The 17,194-nt window shown below is 38.3% G+C and overlaps 1 protein-coding gene across 1 annotated transcript in view; it reads right to left on the bottom strand.

Moving 5' to 3' along the window:
- The window catches only part of ARHGAP42 (Rho GTPase activating protein 42), a 279,431-nt gene that overhangs the window by 23,724 nt on the left and 238,513 nt on the right, over positions 1 to 17,194 (bottom strand). Inside the window, exons 13-17 of the mRNA XM_047751861.1 lie at positions 7,141 to 7,203; positions 5,860 to 5,934; positions 5,082 to 5,166; positions 4,035 to 4,093; positions 930 to 1,035 (exon numbers count right to left, since the gene is read on the bottom strand). Of these exons, the coding sequence (XP_047607817.1) occupies positions 930 to 1,035; positions 4,035 to 4,093; positions 5,082 to 5,166; positions 5,860 to 5,934; positions 7,141 to 7,203 (388 nt within the window). The remainder of the gene's footprint in view (positions 1 to 929; positions 1,036 to 4,034; positions 4,094 to 5,081; positions 5,167 to 5,859; positions 5,935 to 7,140; positions 7,204 to 17,194) is intronic.

The following is a 17,194-nucleotide window of genomic DNA, read 5'->3' as shown; positions in this document are numbered from 1 at the left end:
TCGAGCTTCAACATCAACTCTTTTTTGGTCTCCAGCTTGCCCTCAAATCAACTTCCACTATTGTGTAGTCCATTCCTTGCAATCAATCACTCTCTTATATATATGAATATATGCACAGACACACACCATCCTATTGATTCTGTTTCTCTGGAGAAACTTGATTAATACTATATCTATAGATAGTTTTTTCTTTTTTTTTGTCTTTCTGTCTTTTTAGGGCTGCATCCATGGCATATGGAGGTTCCCAGGCTAGGGGTCAAATCAGAGCTATAGCCACTGGCCTACAGCACACTCACAGCAACGCCAGATCCGAGCCACATTTGTGACCTATACCACAGCTCATGCCAATGCCTGATTCCCAACCCACTGAGCAAGGCCAGAGATTGAACCTGCGTCCCCAAGGATGCTAGTCAGATTCATTTCCACTGAGCCATGGCAGGAACTCTGAGAGTTTTTAATACACAGGTTAAGTGCAGAGTCAGAAAAATCTTCAAAGACCAAGAGATACTATAAATCTGGAAAAGGAAGCTAACAGGAGAGGGGCAGTTTGACCCAGCAGAATTTGTTGACCCTAGAAGAAGAGAAAACTGGATTTCAAACTTAGGGCTTACAAGGCATCTGAAAGAGTTGGGAAAGAACTATATACTCTTTCATATATTTTAAAGTTGACAGGTAATTTATACTAAACCATCATTAGTATAACGGTTGCAAGGATTAATTATTTGCCTATCATAAACATACATAAGTGCACACACATAGATATATCATAAAAACAAACTGCCACATCGTTTTTACATTCATGGACTCTGATTATAACAGCAATGTTAAAAGTTCCATCACATCCTTTAAAAAGACATGAACATGCTTAAGTTTAAAAGCTGAACATGTAAAACAAGAAATTAAGTGAACAATACAAGTCAGAGAATTACTTGACCAGGTGCTTTATTAAGATGTCCAGCATCTCTCTGTTTTTTTCTGGCAATTTGTGCACCAATGCATGTACAGCCTCTACCCGGTAGTTTTGGTCATCAGATTCTGTAACATAAAAAAGGTTGCAAATATTTAAATTTTAACTGTATTAAAATGTGTGAATAAACGTTAGTAATTTAAACATCATAACCACTTCCACCCCTCATGCCTTATAAGCAATGCTTCACGTGTAAATATTATCACTATTATTTCCTAAGGCTTAGAGACATTGAGTAACTTGTCCATGGTCTGAGATTAGTAGAGAAGTTAAAGAAACCCAATTCTATCTAGCCCAGATCTATGCTCTTAGCCCCTGAACTGTATACTTCCATACAACCATAATTCATCTCCTCCTTGGGTTTTGCTACACAACAATTGAATAAAACCTTTAGCAATGTGAGTGATCACAGTTATTGCAAATGGTTTAATGCACTAGACACTATAATACACTTTATCACATTGAAACCTCCAAGTGACTCCATCAGACCAGAGGAAGCAGGCATTCCTTTCCGAATTTTATAGATTCAAGGACAGCAGGGAGTTATTTTTCTGAGGAGTCAGGATTATTGCACAAAGGCCCAGTAGATTTTAAGCCCACACTGACAATGGTAAATGTGAAAAGCAAAAAATCCTCTAAAGCAAGTCTAATCAGCAAGGCAAAAGCCAAGATGCTGACAAGGTCTGCTAGAGACACTTCTCATGCTTCAATCTATTCAGAAATAGATTCAGAGGGAATCTATTTAATATTCTCTTACTCCAATAAACAAATTCTGGGATGACCGCCCACCCTCCAAGCCCTTTTTCCAGGAAGTGCCCAACACATAGGATTTATAATTAAAGGACCCTTATCTATTCTGGGAGTAGTAGCTATTGGAACATAAGGTGAGGGAAGGGCCTGGCTCTGGCTGGGCCAAATGTCAAGTTTCTCTCAGGAGCAGGAATGGAGACATCAAAGCTCTGGATCTAACTGCTGGTTATGTGAAAAGGCAGATCATGTAAAATCAGGCAGATCATGACCAGATGTGGTCCACAGCCAAGAAAATCTGTCTGGAAGAGTAGCTAAGAACGAGGCAGATATGCAGCCAAAAGGAGAAGTGAGAGAGCCTCCAGAAAGTGTGGGGGAGGGTAGGCAGAGAAAAGTCTGTTCTCAAATCTGAAGTCTCTGATTTCAGGCCATGGAAGGCATGACCCATCCTCTGCCAAGGGGTTTCGAGAGACTCCCCTTGATCTCTGAGGAATTTTTCCTTTTCCCTGAGGGGGGTTTCTCTTACCTGAAGCCAGGTAATTCCAAACAATATCTAATTTTATTATCCTTGACTCAGACAAAAGAGAATTTTTATGTATAAGACATATTTTAATTATCATGGTAGTGAATAATATGATCATTATTTGCCATATTAAGTGAAGAAAAAAAAAATCTTGTGACCAGATGTTTGCATCAAAACAACCAGCTCTTAATATCTTGTAATAACCTACAATGGGTATAATATAATAACTATAATGTAAGATGAGAGTTTATATGCATATAAATATATATAATAAGTATAACAATCACTCTACTGTGTATCTAAGACTAACATAACACTGTAAATCAACTATATTTTAATAAAAATTTTTTAAAAAATACAACCAGCTCATTGAGCCATTCCAGCTAAGTGGATTCAAACACTAGTAGTTATGAAACAAAACTTTTATAAGAAAGTATTCTAGGTTAAGAGTCAAAAAAGCTAGCCTGTAGGCCTGATATTGCCATGAATTTACTAGCGTCTTTGGACAAAGTCACTTGCCCACTCTAGGTTCTGATTTTCTAGTTAATAAAATGAGGCTGGATTATATATTTTCTAAGGTCTTGCTCTCCTTACAAAGTCCAGTTTCTCTAATGAGCAACTGAGAGTGCTGAGCTTTCAAAGTAGCGTAGATGTTTCTGAGATCATGTGGTCAATCATGTATGCTGGGCTGGAAACCAAGGTCACTCAACTTTATCTGACACTTTTATCAGTAGACAACATTTCCTGTGACATTACAATGTATGGTAACAAATGAGGGCAGCCGATTTCTTTCTTGGATTGTGCAAAATACTCTTGTTACAGCCATACCTCATATATTTTAACAATGAAATGCCAACTCCTAACTGCTCCAAGTTGCTGTGATGGGCTCAGATGGCGACCTGGAGCTCTGAGCTCAATATTTTATAGGAACACACTCCTAACTTTTCAGGTTTCATGATTTTCACTGGCCTCTTCCCCTTCTCCCCACAATCTTGAATTAAAGCTATCTATTCATATCACATTAGGGCAGTCACAGATCTAAAGAAACAACACAGATAGGTGATCAGCGTCAACAACTATAGTATGAGAGAAAGGGGATTGATGGAAGCACTCGTCGCCTGCCAAAAATATCTGACTCTTTCTCCAGATTTAGGAATGTAGCATGTGGGTACGTGTATGGTAGAGGTGGTGGCCTAACCAACTAGATGTATTTGTAGTCTTGACTAACGCAAAAGTTGCTCTTGTAAGAAATGCATCAATCAAGTAAAATGTAATGAGAATAATCCTTCACAGCTCTTTATAATCACACCATACTTGTCACCCCAATGAGGTCTTATGAAGTAAAATATTTTAGTACATTCTGATATTTTTATTTTTATTTATTTATTTATTTATTTGGGGGGGTATTTTTTTTTTTTCCTTTGTATGACTGCATCCATGGCATATGGAAGTCCCAGGGCCAGGGGTCAACTCAGAGCTACAGCTGAGGCCTATGCCATAGCCAAAGCAATGCTGAATCTCAGCTGCATCTGGGACCTACAACTGCAGCTTGCAGCAATGCCGAATCCTTAACCCACTGGGCAAGGCCAGGGATCGAACCAGCATCCTCAGAGACAGTGTCAGGTACTTAACCCACTGAGCTACAATGGGAACTCCATTCTGTGATTTCTTATAACCATCCTGTAAGTTATTACAGGACAATTTCTTAGGAAAATGTTAACTAGCCGGTTTAAACTTTACCTCTAACATAGCATAAAACCACATCAATTATAATGCATTCAGTAGAAATGTACTTACTAACAGCAACAATAAAATCTTTGTGTAATTTGTAAGTCATCAGTGGTTCTGCAAGGCACCTACAATAAAGAATGAGACAAACTTCAGAACAGCAGTATCTTCTGATTTCCCTTGAACTTTCAGTGCTTCTTTAAGAATTAGGTAGGATAAAGTCCTAGCAGAGAGGCTGCAGGTAGTTCTACAATGCAGACCTCAAAGATACCAATGCCCCTTAGCACTAAAATACTGCCATGACTATCTATATTAAAGGCAGAAGCTGGGAGACTATTCTTTTACTTTGTAAGAACCACAGCCTATAGGAGCAAAATTCCTCTCAAAGGTGGAGGTAACAGTTAAAAACAAACAACTTTCAGTTTCAACATTTTTTTTTTAATAAGAAACCCAAGGATAAAATTCTAATTCAAATCTACTATGATACAGAAATTATTCAGTAGTCATAAAAAGGAATGAAATACCAGCATTTTTAGCAACATGGATGGACCTAGAAATTATCATGCTAAGTGAAATCAGCCATACAATGAGACACCAACATCAAATGCTTTCACTGACATGTGGAATCTGAAAAAAGGACAGACTGAACTTCTTTGCAGAACAGATGCTGACTCACAGACATTGAAAAACTTATGGTCTCCGGAGGAGACAGTTTGGGGGGTGGGGGGATGTACTTGGGTTGTGGGATGGAAATCCTGTGAAATTGGATTGTTATGATCATTATAAAACTACAGATGTGATAAATTCATTTGAGTAATAAAAAAGAAAAGAAAAAAAAAAACAAGGATAAAATTCTAATTCAAATCTACTATGATACAGAAATGATTCAGTAGTCATAAAATATTGCAGCCTTTAAGCTTATGATTTGGACAACCACATGTAAACTGTGGTTCCAGAACTGTAAACATAACTGTTGCCACCCTGTACTATTTCTTAGGTAAAGGAACTGCACTAAGGAGTGAAGCTCATGAACGGAGCTCCCTGGAGTCCATGGTGACTGCCCAAGGGGGTGCCCGAGAGATGAAAGCAGAGCAGCGGGGGTTGAGCCCACCTCACCTGAGGTAGTTTTTCAGCCCACTTGTTATTGTTTTATTATCCCACAGTTCAATATCGATGTCCATATCAGGAGGGGATTTGGGAGCTGAAAAGAAAATAAGATGTTTACCTGGTGCAATCCAAAATAACACTGGCACCATTAAGAAAACAGACACAAACATAGAGAGAGAGGCATTTATTTCTTAGCATGCCAGTGGAGTTAATTTTAGGATGGCTCTATACCTGTGGTGGTGCAAAGCTCACTCTGACACTGAATCTCAAAGATTTCTTATGGAATATAGCTTTTCAAATCAGATGTTTGCTAACTGCTAACATCACAGCACACTCACTATGTGCCAGGCGTGCTCCTAAGTGCTTTATGTGGATAAACGTATCAAATCCTTACAATTCTTAAGGAGGCCAGTATCATTATTACCCCTGTTTTACAAACGAGGAGGTGAAGGCACAGAGAGGTTAAGCAAATTACTCAAGGTCACAATGCTTTTAACTGGCTGAATTAAGATTCCAAGTCAGGTAATCTGAATTGTGGCATCCATAAATCTTATTGTACTTCTAGATAATTATCAATTATAATATTATAAAAAGGGATACCTCTAAAATTCTAATTGTTCATCTGTTATAATTCAACACTAAAAACTGAATACAAATATTAATTTTAAATATGACTTGAAAGTACTCAAAGACAAGCAATAATTTATATCTCAAAGAAACCTATGGTTTGGATTTTTCTATTAGAATGCAAAAATTAAGTAAGTAACCAGCTTCACCCAACACTTACAAAATGTGGTATTCATGAGCTTCTGAACTTTGGAGTTCACACCTCCTATTCGGTAGAGACCTAAAATGGTGATGCCTAATGAGAAGAAAAAAAATCACAAGAAAATGGCTTAAGACACAGCTTTCCAAGTACAGACTGTTAAAAAAAAAACTCAGATGTATGCCTATACAAAATTTGAAAGCTATGTATCCAATTTTGTAGTCTAACTCTAGCAAAGCTACCCTGGAAACTCCATCAGCTATGTATTTCTCAGAGCAGACACTGAACAGTGATTTGAAGGTCTATGAAGAGCTTCAAAGTAGCAAAGTACACCTGCCTGTTCACCACTATCTGAATACAAAGAAGCATCCATGATGGGAAGGGATGCTCAGTATTTCTCATATTCTGTTTCCTTAGACGTGGAGTCTTGCATGTTGAACAGTCTGATGGAATTGATAGAGTCATTTTAAAGGTGAGGAGACAGATTCAGATTCACTTCTTAAAACTTCAAAGTGGCAGCACCAAAATCTGAATCTAAATTTACAGAACTCCAAAGCCCAGTAGGAGGTTTTGTTTTAGACAAGTGTTCCTGGGAGTGGAAGGCCAGTAGAGAGGACTTCAGGACAGAGGTCACGACCAGAATGAGGAAAGGTACTGACACTGTGAAAATGACTAAAATCACTAAGGGAGATAAGATAGGGAAGGAGGAGAGCTGAATCCAAGCTCCTTAGGAATCTTCCCTTCCTAAAGCTTGAAAATAATAATAATAATAATAATAATACAGAGTCCATCAGTAAGACGTAAAGTCAGGCTATATTATGAAAATTCATTAAAAAGTATGTTTGCAGTATGGTTTAATTTGGTAAACTAAAGTTCAAAGAATAGCTACTGACATGTTTATTTTATTTCATTTCATTTCATTTTTAGGGCTGTACCTGCAGCATATGGGAAGTTCCCTGGCTAGGGGTCAAGTGGGAACTGCAGTTGCCGGCCTACAGCACAGCCAGAGCAAATACAGGATCAGAGCCATGTCTGTGACCCACATTACAGCTCACAGCAAAGCCAGATCCCTAACCCACTGAGTGGGCCAATATGATTGAATCCGAGTCTTCACAGACACTAGTCGGATTGGTTACCACTGAGCCACAATAGGAACTCCAACATGTTGGTATAATTTCTAATTCACATATCTCTCAAAATTAATCTCCTGCTAATAACGAAGTATAACCTTGTTTTCTGAGCAATTTCCATATGAGAAGGGACCACACAACAGTAATGATGTACCCATTAGGCAACACTGACCTCTTGTTTCCACAGCTTGAATGCATTTTCTCACAAAGTTGAAACCTGCTTCATTTAAGTACACTGAAAGGAAAAGAAAAATTATATGAGGTGATTATGCTGAACTTAACACTCCTGCTTCCGTGAACTCTGTTATTTCATGGCTTGATTGCAGAGAGGTTGTTACCAAACTTATCAAATATTTTGGTTAGCATCTGAATTTTTATTTGGGTGTAGAAGTTAAAGAGGGAGGTTCCCATATCAACTTGCTTAGTTAGAAACACAGATCTTTCACAGAAAGTAACATGTTAAATTGATCCCATCCAGTTTCCCTAAAATTAGCATTACCCCTTACCATGTATGGTCCAGATGATAAAAGCAAATGCAGTAACAATAAACTTTCACTGTTCATTACAAAGCTACTCACATAACTTTTCCCATGAGATTCTCAAAAGAAACATTATGAGGTAGAGAGAAAGTTTTGCAATCTTTTTTTTTTTTTTAATTTTTGTCTTTTTGCCATTTCTTGGGCCGCTCCCACGGCATGTAGAGGTTCCCAGGCTAGGGGTCGAATTGGAGCTGCAGCCACCAGCCTACGCCAGAGCCACAGCAACGCAGGATCCAAGCCTCATCTGCAACCTACACCACAGCTCACGGCAATGCCAGATCCTTAACCCACTGAGCAAAGCCAGGGATCGAACCTGCAACCTCATGGTTCTTAGTCGGATTCGTTAACCACTGAGCCATGATGGGAACTCCAAGTTTTGCAATCTTAAGATGATTCATTAGGCTGCTGAAAACTTTGCTTTTCTTTGTTTTAAGGTCTACAGCCACATTTTAACTTAGATCTCCTGAATTCAAGCTCAGCGTTCTATTTTATTGCATTTTGTATCATATTCAAAATTTAAGAATACCAAATAACACCCAGAGGAAAGATTCAAAAATTTTTGGCACTATGGTGAAAATTTTTATCACATGTGGTGGATATACAATATTCCTTAATATTCCCAAATAATAATAAATGAAGACAATTCAAACAAACAAAAAAATGATTTCCATTTAAAGATGATAGATTAAACAATCCATGTTAACTACACAAATCCACAGACACACACACACACACACACACACACACACATATATAAACATTATGCTAAAAAAGGTTTTTTAAAGTGCCAGGAAAGCACAAAAGACTGAAGAAATCCCAGACATAGAAATTCACTGAAAATGACTAAAAGGTTTGAGAAATCTGAGATGAGAAACAAGAACTCCAAAAACTAAAGGTTCTACAATGATATATCACCTCCCACCTATAAGAAAAAAAGACATACAGCAAAAAAGAAGACAAACAGCAAGTGTTGGTGAGGATGTGGAGAAACGGGAACTTTTGTACACAGTTGGTGGGACTGTAAATTGGTGCAGCCACTATGGAAAACAGTATAGAGGTTTCTAAAAAACTAAAAATATAACTACTATATGACTCAGCATTTTATATTAATTAAAACTACAAGTTGCTGACATTTATAACATTTGGTACTTGAGGTCACATTTTTCCACTTTTCAATAAACAAGATTAAAGAGAAAACCATTTTTTAAAAATTTCTATAAAACCTGCTCTTAGCTAAATGAATAAAGGTAACTATAATATTCAAAAACAGAGTTTAAGTATCCATTTTGAGAAAAATAAACAATAACCAGGCTCTATCTTGAAGCTATACTGGGATATTTGGCAGTGATATCCCATTCTATCCTAATATCACAGGCTCATTATGAAGAATAAAATCTTACAGATATTCAGTCTGCCAGGTCATTCCATGGGTGCCACTGTCTTGATATGTCCCATGGACCTTGTTTTTTGCTTGTGTGTTTGGTTTTCGCTTTTGCTTTTTAGGGCCACACCTGCGGCATATGGAAGTTTCCAGGCTAGGGGTTGAATCAGAGCTGCAACTGCTGGCCTACGCCACAGCCACAGCAATGCCAGATCCGAGCCATGTCTACGACCTATACCACAGCTCACAGCAACGCTGGATCCATAACCCACTGAGTGAGGCCAGGATGGACCCTGCATCCTCAAGGATACTAATTAAGTTCATAACCCTCTGAGTCACAATAAGAACTCCCTGGATCTTAAGTTTTAGCTCTCTTCACATGAGTAAATAAAACACCATCAATCAGTTCAGACAGGTGAAAGAATATACTGTGTTGGCAAAAACAGCCATATATTTTTGTTTTGTTTTATCCTTTGCTATTGCCTGAGAGAGTATGGGGAGGTTCCATGGTGCAGAGGAACCATGTTAAGAGCCAGGCAAACTTGGGGCTGGATTTCAGCTCTAGTATTTACGGTTCTGTGAGGGAAGTGTGCCCACTAATTTTTATGAACTCTAGTCCTTTCATTTATGAAAAGAAGGAAAGAAGAATAAAATGTAACGGGCTGTTGTAAGATGAAGACAAAGCCACATGAAGCACTGACAAACTCCTAACAATGGAACAAACCTAATCAAATGCTAGTTTCCTTCTCCATGTGCCTATTCATACATTGCTGAGAAAGAGAAGAAATGATTTAAAGGAAAAAAAAAAGTCAGCAACTAATGCTGACCAAATGAAAGAGGCAGTAGGTAGTAACTCTCCCACTTACCAGCTGTATTACCAGGCATAGTTTTAACCTCTCTCTGCCTCAGTTTCCTTTTATTCCTCTACACAATAAGGATAATGGTAGTATTGTCTGCATAGGGCTATTCACAGATGAAGTAACATTTGCAAAGCTCCTACAATAGTGCTTGGAATATATTAAGTGCTACAGAAGTGTTGGCTGTCATCATCATCATCATTATTGGCTACAGAAAAATATAAAATCTACATATGCAAATCACAAGAACAAAGTATTCTTAGGGCATGGCTGAAGTCACTAGGGCTTGATGTACTACCTTCCAGGAATGTCATTTTTCAGAGGCACACTACATTACTCACTTTAAAAATACCTGGGGCTTTAGGATTGGCATATTACACTATAGTATGTGGAATGGGTGGTCAATGGGAACCTGACGTATAGCACAGGGAACACTACCTGATAGTCTGTGGGAAGAGAACCTGAAAAAAAATGGATACATCTATAACTGAATCACTCTGCTGTACAGCAGAAAGCATTACCACATTGTCAATCAACTATACTTCAATAAAACTTTAAAAGGTGAAAAAACAATAGGGGCCAGAGTAGTGATCTATTTCTTTAAATAAATGCAGATCAGGCATAAACCACTCAGGCCCTGTGCATCTAGCTGGCCAAGAAAGAGACCAGAAGTTGGATATTAAGATACACACCCCAGAGTTCCCCCTCTTGCGTGGTGGTAATGAACCCAACCATGAAGACGTGGCTTCGCTCAGTGCGTTAAGGACCCTGTGTTGCTGTGAGCTGTGGTGTAGGTTGCAGATGTGTCTTGGCTCGGATCTGGTGTGGCTGTGGCTGTGGCTGTGGCTGTGGCCGGTGGCTGTAGCTCCGATTTTGACGCCTAGCCTAGGAACTTCTATATGTCATGGGTGTGGCCCTATAAAGGCAAAAAAAAAAGAAACCTGTCCATATGCTCTCAGTGAATGAGAATAAATCACAATGGACAAACACATCTGCCCCTGGAACTGAACAGAGTGCAGTAGCCTGGGATTATTGTTCACTCGTACTTGTTGCCCCTTCCTGCAGGAAGATTATGTTTCTGGGCTCCCCCGAGGACAAGCCTGGTATATGATATGACTAGCCAATGAAATATGAATGGAAATAGCAAACGTCATTATGCAGCAGCCACAAAGCACTGGGGTGTAGAAGCCTGTCATTTTCTTTTTACCCTCTGGCACAAGATCAGCAATGTTACCGACAGAGGCTACTCCATGAGCTTGGGTTTTAGAGTTAAGAGAATCACAGTTGACCTGAATGGGGAAATAGCCTGATTAAGAGATGAACCTTGATTATGGTACGTCTCTGAGACCACAGCATAACCTGGCTGATGCTGATTTAATGATGTATAACTAAAATATTTTTCTCTGGTAAAAAGCACCAAATGAAATAAAGGTGATCCCACAGACCTAGCTTTTCCTTGCTTCACTGAAATATATACAGTTTTCTGGCTACTGACTTGTCAATTCATATAAAAAGGCAGCGAAGGGCAGTAGTGGGAATGCCTGTTCATGGCCACCTTAACAGACTACTAATCAACAGCGCCTTCATGTAAGCACCCAGCGGTTTCTGCTGAGGTCCGAGGAGAAGAGGGCAACGTGCCTTAAACAGGCTACATCTCCCAGTGACACGATGTTGGAGTGGTGCTTCTGAGGGAAGGCAGGGACAAACAGGAAACCCTGCAGCCTTCCAAAGCCATGAAGGGGTTACTATACTTACCATGTCAGTGCTAAGGAGAATTCAATGAAAACAGATCTCTATTGTATAAAAAAGAAAAACTGGCAACTCCTACCAAGTTCAAATGAAAAATCAATGGAGGGGATTCTTACTAAGACGACACCATTAAAGGCTGATAATTTATCATAATTCTCCTTGAGTAGAGGGCAAGTACTCCTGCTGCAGCAGAGAGAAGAGTATACCCATCCCTATGAAATAGGGACTGCTGAATCAGGGCCCACAGCAGGCATCCAATACACGCTTCTCGATTCATGGCATACCAATGACTGGTTTGTACCCGGCTTGCTCAAGCACCCTCTCTGATGACTTCTACAAGGCTAACAGGAGCTACTTCTGGTAGCTTCTCCCAGGACCCTTACCCCAGCCCTATATCTCTCTGGAGAGGACCAGAGGGGTATGCAGATACAATATCACAAATTCCCAGGAATTGAAATCCCATAATATTAATGATATTTGGCCTACGGTGGTAAAGCAGAAGATAGGCTAACTTAAAGAACTTATTTCGTCAAAAGTTAACCTTATTTTTCCCCCTCTAGAAATGATGCAGGGCTAAAGTTTTTATCAAAACCTAAGTAAAGTTTCCATAAGGCAATTCAGTAGCACAAAAGCTATTAATCACAACAGAATTCAAATAGCCACGAGGAAAAAAAAAAGAAAGTAAGAAAGAATAGTCTTCCCCACAGCTAACAAAGCAAAAGTCCTTGTACCTTCAATTTCCTAGTAATTAAAAACCCAGCACTTCCTTATAGATGTAATCTACTTGGCCTTACAGTACATTCTCAGGGTTGACCAAAAAAAAAGCAACACTTGTCTTTAACTTCAAATTGACATTTCTAATCTACCATTTCAGATTAAAAGGCCCCTATCACAGACAACTCATATCATACTATATGTGGCTTGAAAGAAACAGGAGAAAAAAAAAAAAGTATGTTTACTGGCACTCGTGGATCCCGCCGGACCCTTTCTCTTCTCCCTAAAGGAAGAGTAGTTCACTCTCCACAGCCGTAGCCCAGACTGTTCTTTCCTTCTGTTCTGTCCTTGAAGAGGTCTTGAGCTCTGACCCTCTTGCTGATGGGTCTTAGTGATGGAAAAAGAACTGTGTTTAATCAGAGGCCTTGGGGAGAATGCAGTGAAGGAGGAGGAGGTAACCTAGGGACATCTGAGAACTTCCAGAACTAAACTATCTTAACAGCACTAAGACGCTCTGAAACATTCGTGAGAGATGGCAACTGCCCAGGTTAAGAGGAATGAGGTCACTTTTTCTGTGTGTTGCTGGTGAGAACACATTGTCTAGTCACACATGGGGAAAGCCACTGAAACACACAGTGGTAGAAATTTAGAGTTGTTGGGATATTTTAAAAGTACCTTCTGGTCCAGTCCCTTTGCTTTTGTATATGAGCACATGGAAGTTAGGTGATTTTACCATGACATAGCCTAGGAGTGATTTTCATTAGCAGAAACATCATTTGAAAGAACTTACTTTTTCTTATTCACAATACCTGGAATAAAGTTGGTATATAACGGAATAGTATTGAACCGTATTGCGTGAGAGAATGAGAACTAAAAGCCTCTCCATTCACAATCCCCAGTTTCTCTGGGCTTAGGGTAGAACCAGCTGAAAAGCGGTCACACAATAAGTACATGTGAGAGGGGACAAGGTTCAGGGCACCAACAGAGGATGCCAGAGAAAGAAAGCCTAGAAAAAAGGAAACTGCCTCTCCTCTGCCTCTGTTAACAACTAGTCCCACAATGGAAATCTCAGGACAGAAAAGGTATCTCAAGAAAGAGAATGTGTTTCTTTGAAAAACAGGCTCAAATGGCAGAATTCTATTTTCAATAGCATGGCTTGAGGAACAGTTTAGTGTATATATGTGTGTATATATATAGTGTGTATATATGTGATTGTATATATATATCTGTACCTGCATCGTGTGGAAGTTCCCGGGCCAGGGACTGAATCTGTGCCACAGTAATGACCCGAGCCACAGTAGTGACAAAGCTGCATCCTTAAGCCACCGAGCCACCTAGAAACTGCAGTTCTAATCTTAATTGAATGATATCTGTTTTGTAATTACTCTCAAAATAAATTCATTTCAAAAGTCTTCTAATTTCAATAAAAGGATAATATGGTATATATACAATCAGAAAAGTATCTATGGATTTAACGTCCTATTACTGACCAATGCTCTAGATTTTTAACTTGATGATTTTTTCATAGAGACGAATCAAATTTTCCTTCTCTACTGAATTATGCTATTCTCATTGATGGCAATTATATTCTGAAAATGGTCAATTAAGAGTAACCACGAAGTAGAGAGACTTTCCATGTTAGGCTTGTAAAGAGTCACATTACTCTTTACTCATAGTATGGTTTCAGTCTTCATTGCATGGCATATATTCTCTGTATATTTACAGTTTGGCCCTAATTTAGGAGATGGTTCTGACTGTTGCTTTTAGGGTTTTCAGGGAAAGCACACACATGGCTACTTCCAATGGCTGACATTCAAAACCATTTTTTTTAACCTGAATTTTCTATTTGACGACTCTATGCTTCATTATTATCTTCCATAGTTCAAAACCTCAAACACATTCCCAGCAAAACTGAGTTTCCAAAGGATAACAGGAATAATTTAAGATAAAAAGAATCAGTTTAAATTACCAAGGCTGGTACTGGTCTCAGACACCAAACTGTGAGAGAAGTTATGGACTAAAATTGACATAATGCCACTTTAGGGGAAAGTCCAGTGTCAAAAATAGACACAGATCTCAGAAAAACAAGATGAGGGGTAGAAAAATGGTAGAAGGGGTAAACATAAGTACGATATAAGCTGATGAACTTGTAACATGATGAGCTCACATGATTTATTCAAGGCTTTAGAAAGTGGTTTGAGAAATTCACAATCACTAGAATATAATTTTGAACTGAAACAAAACTCTAGACATATCACTATGAAGAAAACATGATGCTCCTCTTAAGAGGACCATGGGGGTTTGAGTCTGAAATATTGCTGAGCATAAAGTCATTAAATCACTAGAAAAACAGTGGTTGATAAGACACATGACAAAAGAGAAAGGGGTAAAATTACAGCCTGAGCTAGAGATTCAAAGGTCCAGTAATAAATTTTAGGCCTTGATGTAGTAGTGGATTGTTCAAAATTGCATGCAAAAAAAGATCAACTGTCAAGGACCTGGAAAGGTTCTTCATTGCACGTTGGATTGAAAAATGCCTAGAAAGCCTCGCACACACACAAATTGGCAATATCAAGAAGTCCACTCCACAGCAATGGCGAGCTTAGTGCTAAGAGATGCCTTCAATCCTGTGCTTCTATTAGTCAGAGTTTCTTTTACTGGTGGCATATGCCATAGTCCTGACTTTAAAACACAAGGCTGATTCTGTTCAGGCAAGCAAATCTGAATCTCCAAGAATGGGTAAAAATGACCAAAAACAAGTGTAGTTTTGATAACTGGACTTTATACCAATGTAGAAAGACCTCTCAAAGTGACTGCACAATTTTACATATTATTTATCCAGACCATTTAGAATTCTTAAAAATATTAATTTCTGCATTTATAAGCAGATTTATTAGATTACAGAAGTTGCCTGGTGTTTAGGAAGATTATATTTGCTGGAATCACAAATTTGTCTTATTAGAGTGTTGACTTAGAATGAAATTTACTAGTTTGGTAATTATAACCTGACATGTGTAGAGAAGTTTGATTGATTAAATGCATAAGCAGGAGAATACTATCAAATTTATGAAAATAATAAACTAAAACTGACTTTTAAAATTAGTTCATTTATTTTTCTTTTTATGGCCACACCCACAGCATATGGAAGTTCCTGGGCTGGGGTCGAATTGGAGCTATAGCTGGGGCCTACACCATAGCCATAGCAACACCTGATCTGAGCTTCCTCTGCGACCTACATTGCAGCTGACGGCAATGCCGGATCCTTAATCCACGGAGCAAGGCAACCCTCATCCTCATGGACACTATGTTGGGTTCTTAACCTGCTGAGCCACAATGAGAACTCCTACAATTAGTACATTTATAAATAAGAGCTGTATGTTGATTTAAAATAGGCTTAAAGAAAAAAATATGCTTTAAGACAAAATAATAGGAATAAAACTCAAAAACAGATATAAGATATACAACTTCAAGCACTACCTATTAATAAAGCAAAGGTAATTTAAACATTGTTTTCGATGATCCAAATCTCCCACTGGGCAATAAAAGCCTAGTGATACTAAGAGTAAGAATAAGAGCAAATATGTGCTAGGCACACATCTCAGGGACAGCCTGCATGGAGAACTAGGAGAGATGGGATCTGTCACAAAGAGCTCAGACAAGGGTGGGAAACTGTTGAACCATGTCCAGAGCCAGAATGTGAGAAAACATACAAACACATGGACTCCTGGACAGCGATTTTTCTGAAACACACATCAATTTATTATTATACGTGGTGGCACAGTGGTATTTCACTTAGGTGGCTAATAGGACAGGAAAGCTGATTTCCAAAAGAGTGAGTTTCTGCTACAAGAAAATGCACACTCTCTCTCCATCACAGCTTAAGTACATTTGATAGTTCTCATTCAAATGTCCTAGTTATGATTAAAACTCTATTTTCCAAGGTTCATTAAGTATCAAATATATTCTGACTGACTTGACCATGTCCCCATTCAAAAGCTCTATTCATCATACATAGGTGCATTTGTTTCTCAGGAAGGATTTGTCCTCCAGCAGGTTCATTTGAATTTGAAAGGATTACCTTTATATGGGAATATGAACAATGAAACCAATGTTAGAAAACACATTTCAAATGCTACTCAAATGCAAATTACACAAGAGATTACTTTTTAGGTAGGATTGTTTAGAATGAACAGTCAGTACTTACAAACTCTTATCTATTGGTTAATGTTTCTGTGGTTAGATAAAAGTGGGCAATGAAAGATTTTATACTAGCCACTCTTTGATTAGCAATAAAGAAAGAAACAAGAATAAAAACTGGCAATAATTTTAACTCTCTAACACGAAAGGTATTTTAAATCAAGCATTTTCTTTCGATAATTTCTGAAATTAATCACAAGGAAGGATTTCATTCAGTTAAAATGACAGGCTTTTGCATACATTCAATATTTATGACTTTCAAATGAGTGCTTTCCCAGTTTTTACCTTGATTCCATTCTAACTTGTAGTTTAATAACAATCTAAAAGTCAGGGGTATACAAAAGCTCCTTTGAAAATAAATATAGGCATCATGAAAGTCAAATGAATTAGGTTAAATTTGAAAGTGCTGTAAAGGATATATGCATAACCTCAGAAACACACAAAAATTAATCTTCAATGTCAAATACTACGTGTAAAAAGTACAGATGAGAATACCCCTAACTAACCAAATATAAAAGGTGGGAAATGATTAAACAGGAATCATAACATGATGAAAAATACATAAAATGTGTTCAGTGTGTTCACGGGAGAATATTCAGCAATAATACAGTGACAACATGTTTTCCTACATGCCCCATGTGTTATGAAAACATCCTTATACTTCCCAAACGTGGGCACAGTCTCCTAAACCTAGGAGTGTTCATGTCTTCAGTCTTATAAATTGGAGCAAGGAAAATAAGATAAAGAAGCCCTAAAAGGGGGAAAAAAAAAAAAAAGACGTAACCGCTG

The sequence above is a fragment of the Phacochoerus africanus genome, chromosome 11 (assembly GCF_016906955.1).
Source record: "Phacochoerus africanus isolate WHEZ1 chromosome 11, ROS_Pafr_v1, whole genome shotgun sequence".
NCBI lineage: Eukaryota > Metazoa > Chordata > Mammalia > Artiodactyla > Suidae > Phacochoerus > Phacochoerus africanus.
The sequence above is the reverse complement of the archived record's forward strand: the minus strand, read 5'-3'. Positions and strand labels throughout refer to the sequence as shown.